Genomic DNA, 20,733 nt, shown 5'->3' on the forward strand with positions numbered 1-20,733 from the left:
CACCACACACACACACTAAAACAGCTTCTCTGCTTGTGAAAACATGCCCTATACATCTGGGAGAACATGTATGCCAACAACACCAGCTGAAGTTCTCTCTCTCTGTCTCTCTCTCTTTCTCTCTCTCTCTGTCTCTCTCTCACACAGATACACATATGCGCACGCACACACACACGCACACCTGCACACATATACACACACTTCTCCAACAGCTTCATGAGTAAGAAGCTCTCAGTAGTGCACGATATGATTTTACATATATGATCACAAAGGATTTTTCAACATATGATCAAATCACACTAACATTTGATTTTATATAAATGAGTGTGTGTGTGTGTGTGTGTGTGTGTGTGCATGCGTTCATGTGTGTATGTACGTATAAAGCCAAATATTCTTAAAAGGACTCAATTACTCACCACTTCATCAGAGGTGAAATCAATAAAGCCAGGCAGGATAAGGAAATCACTGAAAGACAAAGAGAAAGTGAGACAGAGAGAGAGAGACAGAGAGAGAGAGAGTGAGAGAGTGAGACAGAGAGAGAGAGAGAGAGAGAGAGAGAGTGAGAGAGTGAGACAGAGAGAGAGAGAGAGAGAGATTTTCACACATGGAACAAATCATAGCATTACCATGTATTCTCACTGAACACATAACACACACACACACACACACACACACACACATACACTAACAGAATAAAATGCATATTATATATACGATCCATTACCTATACATACTACGATGTGTTTTTCTCAGTGTTTAGATTCAACACAGAACTTGACTTGACTGCCATAAAAAATAACTGGGGATTAAGACTGAAGCCTACTGCGCCACTTACACAGGACTGCATGAGTGTGTGTCTGTGTGTGTGTGTATGTACGGCCAGTCTTTGTGATTAAGGGCCTCCTTCAAAGGACCTTGTGTTATACACATGCACTGTGTGTGTGTGTGTGAGTGTGAGTGTGTGTGTGTGTGTGTGTATGTGTTTGTGTGTGAGTGTGAGTGTGCGTGTATTCAGAATGCTCTAAACTGTTTCTGCAGACTGGCAGGAGAGTGTGTCTTGTGTTTCTATATGTTCCTCCCACAAAGACACAGCATTATACAGCTGTTGTGTTGGTGTGTGTACACAAGTCTATCCGACACGATGGATGAATGTCTGTGTGTGCCCTTTTGGTGTGTTTGTCTGTGTCCTGTTTGTGTACTCGTCTGTGTCCTGATTGTATGTTTGTCTGTGCTGTGTCCTGTTTGTGTGTGCCCGTGTGCATGTGTGTGTGCGTGCGTGTGAGACTTTAGTCCGGTAATGAGGAGTTGCATAATCTACTTTAAGACTGTGACGCTCTCAGAGACGTCCTGCTAATATGCTTAACAGTGTGACCCTATCATTACATATAGCGCTGCAACACGGCAGCACTCACACACCGACCCAGAAAGAGAGACAGGCAGACAGACAGACAGAGAGAGAGAGAGACAGACAGAGAGAGAGAGAGAGCGAGAGAACGGGACAAAGGGAGGGGGGGGGGGGGGGGGGGGGGTGTAACGTATATGGTGACAATGGCCTTTAACTCAAACTTTTTCTGGGTCCAAACTGGACACAAAGCTAATGCATATCTGTTACACTGTCCTCTGGTTGGATAAAATGTATAATCCTTACTCTAGATGGCTAAAATGAATGCTGTGTTTTCATGCATGGGATTTTAAGAAGGACAGAGAGAGAAAGATATATATATATATATATATATATATATATATATATATATACAGAGAGAGAGAGAGAGAGAGAGAGACAGACAGACAGACAGAGAGAGAGAGAGACAGACAGACAGAGAGGAGTGATAGTTGACTGCTAAGAAGCACTCTGTGTCAGCTGCAGCAGAGAAAACCTCCATTAGACCTGATTAGTCACTCCAGCTAAAGCACACAGAAACAGACAAAATGAATACAAACACACACACACACAGCCGTATATATGCACACACACACACACACACACAGCCTTACACACACACACATGCACACACACACACGCATACACAAACAAGCTTATTTATACACACACAGACACACACATTCACCCACTTACTTACTCACACAGATTCTCAACAGGCTACAATCACTGTCAGAACTAAATGTGGGGACCAAGATCAGTTATAGTAGAGCAGATATTAGTCTAGTAAAGCCAAAGTCTAGTAAATTAGTTTAGTAAAGTCTAAGGGAACACATGTAATATATAAAGATATAATCACTGGTCTAGTGAGGCACCATTTTTTAGGATTCTTTAATCCAAAGAATCACCTGCTCATCTGAATGGAAGGATGGATGGATGGATGGATGGATGGATAGATAGATAGATAGATAGATAGATAGATAGATAGATAGATAGATAGATAGATAGATAGATAGAGATTTTGTCCTCCTAAACATGTCCCTCTTTGGTAGCTCAATACGTCATCTTGTTACCATAGTTACCATCAAAAGCCTCCCTTGTCAGATCTCACTGACAGGTGCCTGGTGGTGTGTGAGGGTGTGTGAAAGGGCAATAATAATAATAATAATAAGAATAAGAATAATAAAACCCTTCATTGGCTAACACCATAATCACACTGTTACAGAGTCATTTCCTCCATGCGTTTTTTTTTTTTTTTTTTAATTCAATCAGTGGTGTTGATTACTTTGAACGTGAATGAAGGTTGATCTATGTTCTGGTGTATATAAAGGCTTGGGTTTATGAAAAGTTGATTGACAGGTGGAGACTGACAGGCTCTGTACTTACTTATAAGTGAGGCCATCCCCAATAGCAAAGAGCTGCTGTGCTGTTAGCCCGTCCTCTGGCACATAGCCTGTCCCTCCGCTGATGAGGTAGTCTGCCATGCTGTAACACACACACACACACACACACACACACACATATGCCCATACACATACATGCACACACAGGTATACATACAGCAAGAAGAAGAAGAGGAAGATGATTTGCTAACTGTTTTCTGATACAAGTTCTGACCACAGACTACACTACATTTTCATTTTCATTTGGTCTTGTGATGATTAGTATTACAAAAAAAAAAAAAAAAAAAAAGTAGAAAACATTTTAACTGATGAAACTGAGACCCCTGGTTATTAAACATTAATCTGCGATAAAGTACTGTAGTGGATGGTTACGTAGTCACATTAATAACCCATAACTAACGGTTCGATGTAGCTTTTAGTAGGAGAGCCCCGACCATAGCTTAGCGCACGCCTACTCTAGCCGTTAGAACACTGTACATATCTGGATATTCACTACGTCGTTTGAAAAGTTACTTTATGAAGCATCTTCCTGACTAGTTCTCTCAATGTGGCTCTGTGTTGTCATTTACCACAGTGATCAGAACATGGACAAAGACCGCAAGTTTTAACCATGACTGTCAAAACCAAAAGGGAAACGAGCCGCAGTGAATGGCGGATATTTCCATTAGTGGCATTAAATCATAAAACTGACATATGACGGAAAATCACAGCCCTGTTAGAATGATAGCCTGTCCGACTTGATAGGTTTGGTGATACTCTGTTAGTTAAGTGGGGGTAAAGAGCTCTAAAGCGCGACATTTCTATATTTAAACAACACACTCTGGTGAGCACGTTTCATGAGCTGTAGCAGGCTAATGTCTGAGTTTTCAAGGATAATGAATATTTTAATTCAAATACTACCACTAATCCAGTCCTTTCTCCATCTCTGATTAACGGTACCTTATTTCAGTGGCGTCCAGATTGTCTACAGCCGTCTAAAGCTCAAAATGACAAGAGAATGCATTGCAGACGCGTCACATCCTTTCGGTTCCGTGGCACACAGCAGGAGCTGGTTAACCCTCTCCTGCCTTTCCGACAAAAGTGCACTGTGTGGCTTTGACCTTAGTGACCCGATTGTGAGCTATAGATACATGAACTATCAACGAACCCATCACAGATTAGTGCGACAGTTTGCCTGCAAATTACCTTTACTTGTGGTCTTCCACAGCTAGTAGTCTTCGAACTTGACGTTAAGTAGTAGGTTTATTGTCTGGATGTCAGTTCTAAATGAGCTGAACAGTTGCTCGAGGTAATATACAAAATCTGTGCCTTCAGACACATTTCATTCACCCTAATTTATATTCAATTTATGTTTATGTTATTTATTTATTTGTTTGTTTGTTTATTTATTTATTTATGTTTAATCCTCCAAAACACCCCATGTTGTGTCTAAATTCCTGCAGAGGTTTTGTAACACTGACTGTGAATGTCAGAGCTGTGATAAACATTTCAACCCAGACCGTCAGACCATGAGGAGCAGAGATGGTATTTTTCACTTTCAGTTGGTCATAGTTCGCAGGGCTGTAATCCATCGGTGTGGATCTCCGGATGTTTCCAGGAAAGGCCAGCCCCTTAATCTGGCCTTCCTCTCAGACACTGCTTTTGAACGGCTGCATTCATACTTTTAACTCTGCAGATTAACTGTATACGCAGCTTTAATGGTGTAATCCACCATCAAATTTTCATAGCTCATCTGTGGAGAGGGATTTAGAGTGCGTGGATGAGGAGGCAAGGCCATTTCTAGAGACAAAACACAAATGCTGAAGATAGATGTTCACTCCACCACATCCTTTACCCTCTCTCTCTCGTACATTTTAACTGCTCTATTTTTATTTGATTTTTTTTTTTGGGAGGGGGGGGGCTAAGACTAGGGAACTGACACTGTTTAGCACAACAGAGATAAGAAAAAAAAAAAGTTTCTCAACATCTCTCGAAACCTTTTGGCTCTGTAACAAACTACAATATATCACTCAAATACTTTAGACCTATTAAAACGTATTAAACATTAAACATGTAATAAGTATTGGGCGACCATGAAACACATGACTGAACGGAGTTAAACTGGAAGTAATGTGTTAGTACACAGACTCAATTTCCATTCAGACAAAGGCTGCTGACAGAGATTCAGTTCTACTGCACTGATCACCACCAAACAACCACAGCCCCTCCTGATCTTCAACAGTAATGATAGTGTGTGGTCTTTTTTCTTATACAGAAATCATATTATCGGTATGGTTACAAGTGTGGTGACCCCCAAGCTCGTGAAATGCACAGATGGATAAAATTAACCGTGTGGAATGTAAAATAATGACTAGAAACGTGGGCTGATTCAAAGGTTAACTATGATGCTGGAAAACCATCCTGGTGTTAAGAGGAGAGTAAGTTACAGAATTTAGAGTGTTATTATAGGGCTCCGTTAGAGTTTCCTCTTAGTTGGCCTAATGAAAATGAAACAAAATGCTTTCATTTTCTGTCATTTCTGTCTGGATGCTATGTGATCTGAAAATTGATTTCTATCTTAATTCTTCAGGGCCCATAATTCCCCTCACACGCAGAAGGGGCTGAAATCCTCTGTGCAATGGTTCGGGGATGGATCCAGGGGAGAGTAGTGTCTGACAGACGTCACAGAGAGCTGGACTCATTTACTGATATCTCTGCGCTAACACATGAACTGGGTGGACATATCTTAGGTCCATCATTAGCTCTATGGCTAACCAGTTGTTTTTCCCGCCTTAGAGAGTTGCATTTACAATGCTACAGTCTTAACTGCTATGAGTGCAACTGGCTCAGTCTCGCTGCGCTAATCTACTCGCTGCTAGCTCTCAAACATTTCAGCCTCATTTGGTTAGATGGATCGTTTAGCAAGACAGATAAGCAATCCTGTCGAGGGATTAGCTAAGCGCTACACAGCTTAGTTAGGTGTTTTCAAATGTTGCTCACTCATTTCACCAGAAAAATAAGTGATCTCAGGAGTGTAGTCAAAGCAGTCATTATCCTCTGGAAAAAAAAAAATCATTTTATGTTTTTTTGTTTGTTTGTTTGTTTGTTTTCACTTTTTGCTTTTTTTTTTTTTTTGCAAAAATGCAAAATACATTTTAAAATTCAGTAACTTTTCATTTAGTTTAACGGATGTCTTAGTCTGTCAAAAGATCTGTTTCATATGTTCCACATGGCTTGTGTCTTTGCTTGAATCAATGAAAGTCAACAGAACTAAACAAAACTCAGCCATAAGTCAAATCAGCTCATTGCAACACAACCTGCGGTCTGTGCAATCCAGGACTTTTGTTTTAGGTTGGCCCCTTGCTTTTGTGACCCGGTAATAGGTCACTGAATTCCAGGTTTGAGTGTCCTTTCTCTGCCACTACAGTAAGAGGATTAGGTGACGGCAGAACCTGGAGGAAGCTTGCTGCCCTTTCCCCTTGACAGACAACACAAACATCCCAACAAATGTCTATGTAAGTACTATACAGAAAAAAACCCCTTGATTTAAAAGTGGACTTCTTTTGGACATCTCGACAACAACAGTGTTTTATGACTTTCCCATGTCTGACGGTACTTGCCAACACTGCTAATGAACTTAACGAAAGACACCAGCGCAATAGGCTCCATTCAAACTTCTCTGACAATCACAGGTGACTGAGCACTGCAGAGAAGCCAATGTGTGTCGCCCCTGAATCAACACGCATACAGGGCTGTATAAGCCAGGGCTGTGTAAGTGTCTTGGTTTTGTTTCTCTGGACCAGCCTCTCACGGCAAACCGAATGAACCTATCATGAATGATTCAGGGTGAATCAGTAATCAATCAGGAATGCATGTTTACATCTGGCCCTGATCTGAGGTGGACTCTTACCTCTCTGGTTCGTACCCAGCCTGTATGCGGGTAGCGCTGTAGCGCTGGGCGGCTGTCTCATGCCCGTGCCCGTGACCGTGCCCGTGCAGCGTTCCGTGCGGGAATGGCCCGTGGAAATGGTGTTCCTGTTCCCGCGGAGAGATCCTTGGCCGGGCCGGCTCGGTGTCGCCGACGATGCGGCGGTAATCGATCTGGTAACTGTCCCGTTCCCCGTCGCCATAGCGCTCGTAGCAGTGTCCCTCCATATCGGGAAAATCCAGCGTGTCGGTCTCCACTGTGTCACACACCCCTGCACCCACAACAGCCCCCCCCCTCACACTCTCTGCAATGACTGCAAGCCTCCTTTTACGGTGCTATGTCTTCATACACTCTGTAAAACACACACACACACACACACAGGTGAGTTCCAAAGAACTGAGATGAACAGGTGTCACTCAGAGTGTTGTCTGGAGTCTATGGTGGTCTGATGGTGTCATTCTCTCTGCATGCAGCTGCAGAACAGAAAGACAAAGCAATAAAAAAAAAAGGAAAAAAAAAGTTTGGCTGGGGTTCCTGTCCGCTGTGGACTGCTGGTCTGCAGCTCTTAACTGCTGTCCTGTGCAGACAGAAGCAGTAACAGGCCAGACATCTGCGGTGCCCAACCGTCCAGAGGTGTCCAAAAAGCCCAGCCTGGAGAGAGATCTGCCCTGTCTGAGAGGATCCACAGTGGGCAACAGCAGACCCTGACTCCCCCGGATACGCTAATGCCTCAGAGAGGAAGTGAGGGAGTGTTGGCTGGCCCAGGTGAAAGGTGATTGATATAAGAAGGTGAAGCAAACACTAGGCCCCCTGGAAAACAACCAACAACCACAAGCTCTCTCTCCCCCTCTCTCTTTGCAGCTTGCAGCTTAGCTCTGTTTCTGACAGAAGCACGTCACTTTCCCAAAGAGGATTGCAGCTTTAAGTGGCTTGGGGGAGGGGGAATGGAAACTGTGGTCTATGCTGATTGGTGAAGAAAGTAATGGGGGGAGGGCACTCATACTATTTGCAACACCCTTTGCTATCTCCATGGCAATTCAGCTTGTATACATGTACTGGTGCGTGCTGGAAAGGATGTATGCCGGCGTTGTGTTTGTTTATGCGTGTGTGTGTGTGTGTGAGAGAGAGAGAGAGAGATAGAATGTGAAAGAGAGAGAAATACATAGAGGGAAACAGAGAGTTTGAGCTGTGCGTGTGCGTGTGTGTGTGTGTGTGTGTGTGAGAGAGAGAGAGAGAGATAGAATGTGAAAGAGAGAGAAATACATAGAGGGAAACAGAGAGTTTGAGCTGTGTGTGTGTGTGTGTGTGTGTGTGTCAGTGTGTAGCTGCACATGTGTCTATATGTTTGTGTGCAGTGAGTGTACGCGAGGGTGACTCAGGGGACTGTGTTGTCAAGCTGCTGTATTAGATGTTTGTGAGTGTGTGAGACAGAGAGAGAGAGAGAGAGCGACCCTGGAGACTATACTGTTAAACCAATTGTGTTTGGAAGAGCAGAGCTCAGATGCGGCTTGTATCTCCTTATTAGACCAGTGAGTTCACACTTACACCAGAGACTCTTTTAATGGGACACATCAGAGGACCCCTCTCAGACTGTGTGTTTCATGTTCATATATTTCTGATTTCTTAAAGAGACCTTATTCTACAGATGAAACAAATTTAATGTTTATTAGCACAAAAAAGTTGTTGGTCTTAAAACACAAATACCCTTTGGTAGGAACCATATGTTTCACTTGTGCAGTGGTCCTGCTAGTTAAGGAATGAGAAGTGGGACATAAAACCTTATCATTTTTGATTGTGCTGCTTTTGTACAGGTAATTGTGTTTTCTGGAGACATCACTACACTCAGATAGTTGTAGCATTTGACATCACACTGTAGCATTTGACATCACACACACACACACACACACACACACACACACACACACACACGGCAGTCTTGTGGCTCTATACAGCGGAAAACGCTGATTGGATGAGAACGAGCTGGTTAGAAATGACAAAGCAAATTAGAGGAGGTTGAATGATACCAGCAGAGAAAGACAGCAATTTGGACCAACGTTTTATTTGAAAATAGATCTGCTTCAGTGTTGAATTTTGTGGTAAATTTGTTTCAGTGGTGAGGTTCGCTTGGTAAAGAAATCTCTGTCCGTGAGGGATGGACTAATCCTGTAATGTTTTAATGAGCTGACAATATGTGTTCCTTTGTGTGATAGCAAAGATTAACCTCAGACTGACTAACCGGGAAGATCAGTGACAATGTATACAGAAGTACGTGTCTGCATATGTGTGCGTTGCGTGTGTGTGTGTGTGTGTGTGTGCATGTACGTGTGTATACGTGTGTTTACATGTACGTACAGAACTAACACTCCATGTTAATCACTTTGAGGTGCATGTGTCACTGGCGTGTGCATGACACACAAACACTCCTATCATACTAGGACCTTCCACACTCTGTGAAATCGAGACAACATCTAGACAATGGTCTCTCTGTTCTTTTCTTTAACTACTGTAGACCTCACTGTATGTATGTGAGGAGTGTGAATTTAAAACACACTTGTTGAAAGCTGCTGGTGTGCTAATGTGTGTATGCGTAAAGTGCATGACAGCCTGGTACAGCAGCTGCATCTAAGCTGCTTAAAGACGCCCTCCAGTGTGTTATGAGAACTGCACAGGACATTGTTGGCATAGAGCTGCCATCACTAGAACATCTTCACAGGACTCGGTGTGTGAGGAGGGCTAAGAACATCATAGAGGACAGTACACATCCCAGACACCATCTGTTTAAGCTCCTCCCATCAGGCAGGCGCTTCAGAACAATCTACACACGCACAAATAGACTGAAAAACAGCTTCTTCCCAAAAACTGTGGCACTATTGAACTCAGACGTCTCCTCAGTCTGACAAGACTGATACACTGCGATCATTGGAGTACGTGCAATGCTTTTTTTTTTTTTTACTTCATGTTATTTCATGTCCATGTGCAATATTTACTTACTTATATCATTCACTTGAAATATTTACTTATGTCATTCACTCATGTAATTTCATGTACTGTTATCATTGGGGTACGTGCAATATTCACTCATACGTCATTTCACCCCTGATTATGTGCAGTATTTCCACATCACATACATATCATTCAACATCCCAGTACACCTTCACTCCATGTCACACCACACCTTTACTGCACCCCAATACACCTTCACTCCATGTCACACCACACCTTTACTGCACCCTAATGCACCATCACTCCATGTCACACCACACCTTTACGGCACCCTAATACACCATCACTCCATGTCACACCAGACCTTTACTGCACCCTAATACACCATCACTCCATGTCACACCACACCTTTACTGCACCCTAATACACCATCACTCCATGTCACACCACACCTTTACATCACCCTAATACACCATCACTCCATGTCACACCACACCTTTACTGCACCCTAATACACCATCACTCCATGTCATACCACACCTTTACCTCACCCCAATACACCCTCACTCCATGTCACACCACACCTTTACTGCACCTCAATACACCATCACTCCATGTCACACCACACCTTTACTGCACCCCAATACATCATCACTCCATGTCACACCACATCTTTACTGCACCCTAATACACCATCACTCCATGTCACTCCACACCTTTACTGCACCCCAATACACCATCACTCCATATCACACCACACCTTTACTGCACCCTAATGCACCATCACTCCATATCACACCACACCTTTACTGCACCCTAATGCACCATCACTCCATGTCACACCACACCTTTACTGCACCCTAATACACCATCACTCCATGTCACACCACACCTTTACTGCACCCTAATGCACCATCACTCCATGTCACACCACACCTTTACTGCACCCTAATGCACCATCACTCCATGTCACACCACACCTTTACTGCACCCCAATACACCATCACTCCATGTCACACCACACCTTTACTGCACCCTAATGCACCATCACTCCATGTCACACCACACCTTCACTGCACCCTAATACACCATCACTCCATGTCACACCACACCTTTACTGCACCCTAATGCACCATCACTCCATGTCACACCACACCTTTACTGCACCCTAATACACCCTCACTCCATGTCACACCACACCTTTACTGCACCCTAATACACCATCACTCCATGTCACACCACACCTTTACTGCACCTCAATACACCATCACTCCATGTCACACCACACCTTTACTGCACCTTTGCTTTTGGCGCATTTGTTCCTTGAAAGTTGTATTTATCGTTAGCTGTTTTATACTTTACATATTTATTTTTGTACTTATATTGCTTAGATTCTGTACTTTTTTATTGCTGATATTTATATTTTCATATTTCTACTTTTTTATGTAAATATGTGTGAGTCTTATATATTGCACCAGTTGAGGATGGCACAACTGCAATTTCGTTGTGGTTGCACAATGACAATAAAGTTCTTGAATCTTGAATGTGTCATTTCACAATTCACTTATAAAATTAACATAAGTAATATGACAGGCTAAATTGCATTGAAATAATATTTTGATACATTAAATGTGGCATAAAGTAAGAAGTCAAATATAAAAACCCTAAGGATAAGACTGCATACGAATACAATTTGAGGGATGACGTAATGCCATGAATGGCAATCTGAGAAAATCTTTCACCATCCGCCGACGCAACAAAATACAAAAACGAAACGAAAGTTCTGAAAGACAGTGTGTGCTGATGATATTTGTAACCATTAATTTGTCGTATGATTTGGATGAGATTATCCAGGATATGTCTCGCATAGCCTGGAGCGGATTGGGAAAGCTCTTCCGAAGTCGTGTCGCTACAGGTTCATTTATTGCGTTAATGGCTTTGTGAATTTTGCCCTTCATCCATTTTCGTTTGAACAAGTTATTTCCCTTACAGAGCTTCGAGAAAACATACGCGGCTGTATAAGGGGCAGGGTCTACACTGTGTGAAAGTGAAAGTAAATCAGCTGCGCTGTCAGCGGTTCTGGGCAGAAAGAACAGACGATGATACCCGGTGAACATAGACGATATCATTCTTACACATTTAGAATCAGAGAACCGCGCCAGAAAAAGATGGTTGTTTGAATATGATTTGGATGAAAAGACAGGACGTGGACGGGTAAAGGACCAGTAGCCGGACAAATTCTTTCTGTTAAGAGTCTCTGCAATTTTAAAGTGTTGGTTTACGCGTAATGTATTATAACGTCTGAACTGAGACACAGAACAGTCCACCTCGGTGAAGTTAGCTTTGTTTTCGATACTCGGTTTCGCGCCCCTTTTGAGGAATTGGCACTGCCTCTTTCGATGTATTTCTAAACATCATGAGCACACCTATGATTTCAGTTTCCGTTATTTTCTGGACGTATGCTAAACAGGTACTGGACATTTTCCAATTAAGATTCGAATTCAAACCTGTCCAGCAAGGTGAGTGTGGGAGAGACTCCCAGGTCTGGGCCAGATAAGACCGAGTCCCTCTCCACACTGAACGCTGTACTTCTTATGCTGAGTTTAAAATAAATTCCAAGTTTTCAAAAACCAGTCAAAGTCTTCAGGAGTCCGATGCGGTGTAAGTTTATTGCATTCAGCAGTGAACAAAATGCAACAAACTGAGTCAGGCCCCAGGGAGTGACTGAATATAATACAGAAAATCATGCACTTATATCTAAAATTTTACCTGCATGCTAAACCTATGTATCCAATAAGCGCATAAGACGCTTGTATGGTAACACCCCTTACATCATCTGTGTTTTGCATGGTCCAACCCATTCGCTTCCAGAAATTTCCCCAAGTTTTCCCAGAATTCATGATTCCATACACCATTATTTCCGAAGTGTCCTTTTTTGGTTAAATAAAAATAATATTCAACCATGTCCTCATCGTACCTCGGCTACTCAACCATGTCCTCAATCTCACCTCCGATACTTTACCCTTAATGCAGGTGTTAACTATCAAGCGTTGGGCTAATCCATGCAAAGCGGATGCTGAAGCAACTACATCCCAACCATTACTTATGCTTCCCTGTCACTATAATCTAGGTTTTACCCTTTTTATGTTGCCTTCATGTTTTGCTGTCCTTGCATTTTCCCTTTTTGGTATACGAGGCCTTCTTCCGTTGGTTTCAACTTACAGAGGCCTTCTTCCATTTCTCCAACATGAGCCTCAAAACCAAATATCGAAAACATAACTATAACTTTAAGGGAAGAGTGCAGTTCCCGCGTCTCACGGAAGCATATTTAAAGTTGTCTGGTGAAACGTTCAGCAACTGGAACATTTCATGTGCATATGACTGAAGGACGATATGGACTGTGTGTCCAATAGGAGTGACTGGTCTAAAGGAGAACCACTGAGCTTCAGAGACAGAGACTTCCCTGATGAACCAAGGTACCTGTGATAATATTTCTTTGAACAGGGAGGCTCTTCTGCTGTAAGTGGTGCAGGTGTATGTTGGATGTTTCGAACTTTCCCCATCATGTCGGTACAGTAAAACAACAGACCAGTGCTGTTATGAATGCAAAGGCGTGGGGTGCCTATGTGACACAGTGCAAAATTACGCCTCACACTGTTATAGGGTTCAGAACTTTAAAATCTTTCTCGTGAACAGCTACAATAAATGCTTGCCTCCTATTTTGTGGACAGTCAGTCACACGCTTACACAAATGATAAGGCCAGCTAACTGACAGTGTGTTGATATAACACTGGTTTCATTCATAACTGTGTATTTTTACTCTTGCAGGATAATAGGGGCAATACTAACATATTTCGTTGTTCATTTTAGGCTCAACAGCGGTGACCTATCAGAGGAAAGCTGTTCAGCTCTAGTAACAGTTCTCAGCTCAGACTCCTCCAGTCTGGGAGAAGAGGACCCGAGTGACAGTGATCTGCAGGACTCAGGGATAAGGTTGCTCTGTACTGGACTGGAGAATCCACACTGTAAACTTCAGACACTGAGGTGGCTTAAATCCAGCTGTACAGTATGAAGTGCACTTCTGCAATGATCCAGCCTGACATTCTCGTGAGGTTTTATTGTCAATCTCAGACACAATGTAGGACAGGCAAAAAACTGTGCTCGCTTTCCATTGAAGTGAATGAATATTACTGAAATGGCTTTAATGCCTTTGGATTGTGGTACACACATTTGACAAATATCTGAAATAATCATGAGTTTATATATTGAGTAGATGCTTTTGTAGACGGTTGAAAAACTGGTTTGTGGAGAGGTAAGATACGCATCTGTTTATCTATACATTTGCTCATATTTTCAGCACCATCATGGAAGAGTGAATGTCAAGCTAATTGAATGATATATCATAGTTATCCAGTAGATGGTGCTTGTTGCTTGTTTATACAGAACTGAGAAGCTGTGATCTAAACAGATTTGAAAAAATGATCAGACCAGTGAACACATGAATACTTGTTATGCATCTCACTTTCAGTGGTTTGAAAAGCTGTCAAAAACCTTAGCATGATAAAGTTTTATGATACAGTCAGCTGTTATGAATGTACTTTGGAATGTAAATGTATTTATTTCAGTTTTTTGGTAAATCCAGTTTTGTCTATTTGTGAAACTATTGTAAAAGCTAGTGAATGTGTTCAGATGCCATTGTCAGCATTTCACAAAATGAAAGTGATGACATCACCACACCCCGAAAACAAAACGCATAAAAATGCATAAGAGGACATTCTGAGGTTCCTCTGATTTGTGGGGGTTAAACAGTGTTACTGATTTCTGAAAGTGCTGTTTCTTCAATGTATGTAATGTATCTGGTTTGTAATGTAATAGAGCCACCTATAGCAGGACAGCTGCTCTAAGATGGCAGCCCTTTGTGGCAAATACTTGGCATCTGAGTGAAAGGGCAGACAAGTTTTACATCATGCAGCTTGATAATGAGACAATGTTGTATGTTGTATGCTCAATATGTTGTTCACTGGCACTTTTGATTATTTTAAGTCTTTATATGTATGTATGTATGTATGTATGTATGTATGTATATATATGTATGTGTGTGTGTGTGTGTGTGTGTGTATATATATATTTGTGTGTGTGTGATAGATAGATAGATAGATAGATAGATAGATAGATAGATAGATAGATAGATAGATAGATAGATAGATAGATAGATAGATATTATGTATATAAATCTTTGCAGGATTGAAATAAAAAAACTGTCTTATATACTGAAATTAGATGTTGTTTGGATCAGTGATCACTCACTCACTCATTATCTAAGTCGCTTATCCCGATTAGGGTCGCGGGGGGCGCTGGAGCCTATCCCAGTGCTCATAGGGTGAAAGGCAGGGAAACACCCTGGACAGGTTGCCAGTCCATTGCAGGGCAGACACACAGGCAAACACACTCACACACACATTCATACCTAAGGGAAATTTAGTGTCTCTAATTCACCTGACCTGCATGTCTTTGGACTGTGGGAGGAAACCGGAGCTCCCGGAGGAAACCCACGCAGACACGGGGAGAACATGCAAACTCCACACAGAAAGGACCCTGGCCGCCTGATCAGTGATCAACATTTTTAAAATTTGTTTTGTGAAAAAGATGTTTACATCTAACATTTTATACTGGTTTTATTTAAATAATGATTTAAACTTGAACTCATACATGCAGCCTCACACAGACTTTTTCAGAAAAGGGGTTTAAATGTAAATAATTCTGAATATAAATAATTCATTTTGAGCCACAGTGACATGTTTGTCACATCTATATAACATCAGCGACTTTTGTTCACATTCACACGTTTAGCCATGTTTACTTTGTGACATTACTTTCATTTGAATCTTACACTGAGGAATGATGAGTGGCTTTTTTACTGCGCCAAGCACTGGGCACTAAGTGAGGCCAAAATTAATACGGAGGAAATTGTTACACAATGGCGGCTATGCACTTGCTCATGACTGAAATATTTTGGGCAGATGAGGAGACGAAAATAACCGTGGAGATAAATCTCTAGAGGGAAGTGTAGAGGGGCGCAGGGGCAAAGGCAGACCACACACAACAACAACAGACACAACAACGACAGACACAACAACGACAGACACAACAATGACAGACATAACAATGACAGACAGAACAATGACAGACACAACAATGACAGACACAACAACGACAGACACAACAACGACAGACACACGCAAACATGGACGGGGCTAAACGCACAACAGCTCTCTAACTATCTGCCTCTATGAAGAGGATGATATACATACATGCAAACACATGCACTTTTAATATGCAATAGTAGCCCATACTGTGCACCTGTAAAAAATACACCACCGAAATGAGAAGGATAGTAACTCCACAGGAGAACAGTCTGTATGTCATAAAATGGGTGAGAGCTGAATGCTGCAGTTGACCAGAATTTTTTGAACATGTGGTTGAGCGTAAACCCAGGCACAGGAACATGGGACAGGAACGAGGCAGACTCACGGACTGGATACAAAGGCAGGGCACAGGAATGTTCAGTCAGCCAGGTTGGAGAACGTTTAGAATTCCAAGCAACACTAAGGAATATGAAGGGAAGAATTTGCAAATGAACTGACAAAAGGCAGTGGTGTATATACAATTCAGGACCAGGTAAATTAACAGAGGTGAGTCAGGGCAGACAGGGGAATAGATACAGGTGTTAAGCCTGATTCAGTGACTGACTGAAACAAATGAAACAGAACACAGGCTGTAACAATGAGAACAGGAGTCTAAATGGCCACCAGAGGGGGGAAGTGAGAGCCCAGAGTTTGACACGGTGAAAATGTTTATTTATGTTTACGTGTTTATGTGTGTAACTCATGTCTAGTTCTCATTACAGAATACAGAGAAAAAACATTTTAATTATTTAAATATTATTGTCCTGTGTCCAGGTTAGTGTGTTATGTAGCTGTGAGTTTTCAGGTTTCCATGTACTTTTTTTTCACCTATTTTATCCTAGAATGAACTGTAGCTAAATAACAGGTAATGGTTACCTGTTTCAGTGCATGTCTGTATTTGGTGAATACGACAGGTAGTCAACATGCCTGTTAATTCCTGTATTTAATAAACAGCACTTTCATTAATCAACAAATAGCCTACCTTTTTTTTAAATTTTATTTGTTTAATAAATCGCATTTTACCATAAATCAGGAATTGCTCTTTCACATATTTAATGTGTTTAAGAAACTGCTCACATACTAAGCTAATTATTTATTTGAAAATTTTTAATCTTCTCCCAAACCCCCCCAACAGCACTGAACTTAAAGCAGACATAAGGGAGCCATGGGGTAAGGCCAAAAACAAAAGGAAACAAATCCTATGAGGACTGTCAGATTTATGAGAAGAGAAACCAACCCCCTCGTTAAAAACCTGAGAATATCACACCTGAGGTTCCTCCTTCCAGCATACTTTCCCATACAGAATGCTGGAGCAGGCAGTGAACAATGGACGTAATCTGCTGAATGTCTGTGAGAACTAGAATGTAATCGAACAGTACAGATATGGATTTCTGTTTTAAGATTCATGCTAGCTGTCAAGCTATAGAGGTCTGCTGAGGTGTGAGCTCATAGGAATTCTGTACAGACCAGTCCACGTGTGTACTCGGTTAGTAGCATCATTGCTGGTGCATAGACATCATTTTGTGAGAAATATTAAATCATTTTGATTTCACTTGAGCTTTGTAGTAAATACAAACATTCACAGCTCTCTGTCTCTCCTGCTGCTCTCTCTTTAATTCACTGATCTGTGTTCAGACATGAACCCGTTTAACAACTTCTTAGTGGCTGTACACCATGAAGCTTCACCTCCTGTACAACACATCCACATCCACCGCCCCCCCCCCCCCCCCCCCCCCCCCCCCCCCACACACACACACACACACACACACACACACAAACACACAAAAAGCAGGGTCCACCCCTCACTCACTGCAGTGGTCTATTCCTGCACTGTCCCAAATAAGGTAATCTGGTCATAAGGCAAGGGAAGAAAGTGAAAGTAAAGCCATTTGTCCTCAGAATCCATTTGGTTTTGAGTCTGATTCCCTGAATATGAAAGACACCGTAAGTACTAGAACAATTAATATTGACTGGTACTTTGTTTGGAGGCCGATTAATATACTGGGGAAGTGGATTTGTGATAGAGGACTCTGTCTCAGGCCGCGAGCGGCGTCCTCTCCGAAAACACCAACCTTTTTCGATAGTTGTACAGTGATCATTTGTGTCTGTGTACCGTTACATGTACACGTTTGCATACATATCACTACCGCGCATATTTCACTAGAATATCGCGCAAGCAGCAGATTACCCGATTTCATACACGCAAACATTTCCAATTTACGTTCACAAGCCTACAGTTTAAAACACACGTCTGGTATTACAATCACACGCCAATACACATTTAAATTTCTGTCGTCGTCTTCATTGTACTTATCGCTTGATTTAAATGCTCTTTTCGTATTATAGTACTTTGTTTGTTGTCGTGTCTCCCTCCGTTTCTCTCTTTGTCTGTTTGTTTGTCTATGCCGTAGCGTAGTAGGACTAACGGAGCAGGGAAAGACCAAACAAAACTGTTGTAACTTAGGCTTGTTTATTTGTTTTGACCTAGGTTGCATGTGCATGGAGCGCACGGAGAGTGGGCCACTCCCTGGGAGAAGGGGTTTCACGTAAAAATGTAATGATCGGCTGTCAGTAGGGGGAAACCTGTAAAAGTTAAAAGTGTGTCGTATGAGTTTGTATTTGTAATTATGTATGTGTATTGAAATGATTACGAACGTGGTATGTTCTGGGGCAGGGGCTTATGGCTGAAAAGGGGTAACATTCATTGTATGCCGAGTAGTGATGGGCATTCCGTCTCTTTTTAGTGAACCGGATCATTTGGCTCAGCTTAGCAATAAGAGCCGGCTCTTTCGGCTCCCAAACGGCTCTTCACTTACTACCAATTCTAGATTTTATAATTCAGCCAAATTTAGCAATGTTTTGACCTATGATTGGTATGTGTGCATATATATAATTTAAATTATTCAAAAAAATTATACTGAACCTCATAACTTCCAGAATACCATTATTTTTAACTTTATGTTTGACATTGAAACATTAATGAAAAAAACATCAAAGACTAAACATGTGTACTGAATGTTTTATTTATATTTAACATTGTAAATTAGCATTTCGCAAATTTTGCATTGTCACTAACACAGCAAACTGCTTTATTTCCTACTGGCCACACTCTCCTGCCACTCTTAGCTGTTCCTCTGCTAAGTTCTCTGAAGTGTGTCTGTCACTAAACTCAAAACAGTCCAGAAGACAGGACACCATTTTATAATTCTCGGTGAAGTAACACGTAACAGACATGAAGGAAGCGGTGGCTTTAGACGTCCAGCAGTCAGTTGTCAGGCAAACTGAGAATGGTTTGAAATCACTTGGAATCATTTTTGCCAGTTCCTCATCAACTGTGTTCTGTCTTGCTGGAGTCATGGCCTCTGACATAAACTGGGTTATAGAGCTCTGGGTTGCAATAGATTGTACTGTACCAGATGCCTGAGGGGGACTAGAGACACTTCAGCAGCAGTGATTCCAGTAGATGCACTAGCTTCTCCATGTTCAGTAACAGGCACACTAGTTTGCCCTTTATCAAACTGCACTGTTGGATGTACAGTTCTAATATGCCTGTGAAGGTTGAGTGAAGTAAAGTAAAAGTCTCCGTGATTGCACACACACACTGTGAACAGTGAATTTGTCTCTGCATTTAACCCATCCAACACACCAGTAGTGAACACACACCAGACGCGGGAGCAGTGGGCAGCGTTCCCTGTGCCCAGGGAGCATTAGGGTTAAGTGCCTTGCTCAAGGGCACACAGCCGTGGGCACTGGTCCTGGGAATTGAACCAGCAACCCTCCGGTCACAAGCCCGGTTCACTAACCTTTAGACCAAGGTTGTTAGGTCTATATGATAATTTTATCTCACAAATCCTACATTTTGCCTTTGTGTTGTCTATATTGTCAAAATGCATCCAAATGCTGCTTCTTTTGCGACTGTCACTCATCTTGTTTTCTACTGTTCGCGTGCAAATATTGGAAATATAGTGTGTCAGGAGAAGACTCATTAATATTCATAAAAGAAGCGCTACCTGATAGGCCGATACAATGTTCCCATCCTGACAGGTAGGGATGTTAAGTTAGTGTCAGTGTTTTAAAGTTTCAGAAGAGCATGACAGAGCATGACAATTAAGTGGTGTCAGAAATTTGACAGTAAATTTGTTGGTCGTTTTGTGTTGTCTTAAGGGTAAAAAAAAATGACCCGCCGTTATGTTTAACAGCTGAAAAAAAAACCCCTAATTGATCTTTTTTCAACTTGACATTTGATGACTTCTGTCATCAGAGAATTCGCTCCTGAGGAGATTTGACATCAGACATCCTGAAATGATTAAAGTAAGGTACATACACATTAATGATGCATTATTTTTGTGCACTGGTAGCGACGTTAAAGTTATCGGTAATGTTTCTCTTGACACTTTAACACATTAACACTAACTTTAACGTTGCTACCAGTGCACAAAAATAATGCATCATTAATGTGTATGTACCTTACTTTAATCATTTCAGGATGTCTGATGTCAAATCTCCTCAGGAGCGAATTCTCTGATGACAGCAGTCATCAAATGTCAAGTTGAAAAAAGATCAATTAGGGTTTTTTTTTTCACTTTAACACATTAACGCTAACTTTAACGTTGCTACCAGTTCACAAAAATAATGCATCATTAATGTGTACATGTATCCTTACTTGAAGCACTCCAGGATGTCTAGGAGCGAATTCTGTGACGACAGCAGTTTAGGGTTGCCATGGTTTTGAAAGGGGTGTGTATCTATACATATATATATATATATATCGTGGAAAAAAACAGATATTTACAGATATTTTCTGTTTTTTCCAATATCTTCATATTCCCCACAAACTTGCACATCCAGGAGAAAGATCAGCTCCGAAAACACATGTCCTTCCATAAAACATCAAACTATGAATGTCCGAGTTTT

At 41.7% G+C, this 20,733-nt stretch overlaps 1 protein-coding gene across 3 annotated transcripts in view; it reads right to left on the minus strand.

Moving 5' to 3' along the window:
• impdh1a (IMP (inosine 5'-monophosphate) dehydrogenase 1a) overlaps positions 1-2,866 on the minus strand; it is an 11,671-nt gene extending 8,805 nt beyond the window's left edge. For 2 of the 3 annotated variants that reach the window (XM_030790197.1, XM_030790196.1), the window contains exons 1-2: positions 2,768-2,865; positions 417-465 (exon numbers count right to left, since the gene is read on the minus strand). In XM_030790197.1, the coding sequence (XP_030646057.1) occupies positions 417-465; positions 2,768-2,865 (147 nt within the window). Of the gene's footprint in view, positions 1-416; positions 466-2,767 lie in introns of all 3 variants that reach the window. The other variant, XM_030790198.1, reaches the window with a different exon arrangement.
• Between the last annotated feature and the right edge of the window lie 17,867 nt (positions 2,867-20,733).

Source organism: Chanos chanos, chromosome 13, assembly GCF_902362185.1.
Source record: "Chanos chanos chromosome 13, fChaCha1.1, whole genome shotgun sequence".
NCBI lineage: Eukaryota > Metazoa > Chordata > Actinopteri > Gonorynchiformes > Chanidae > Chanos > Chanos chanos.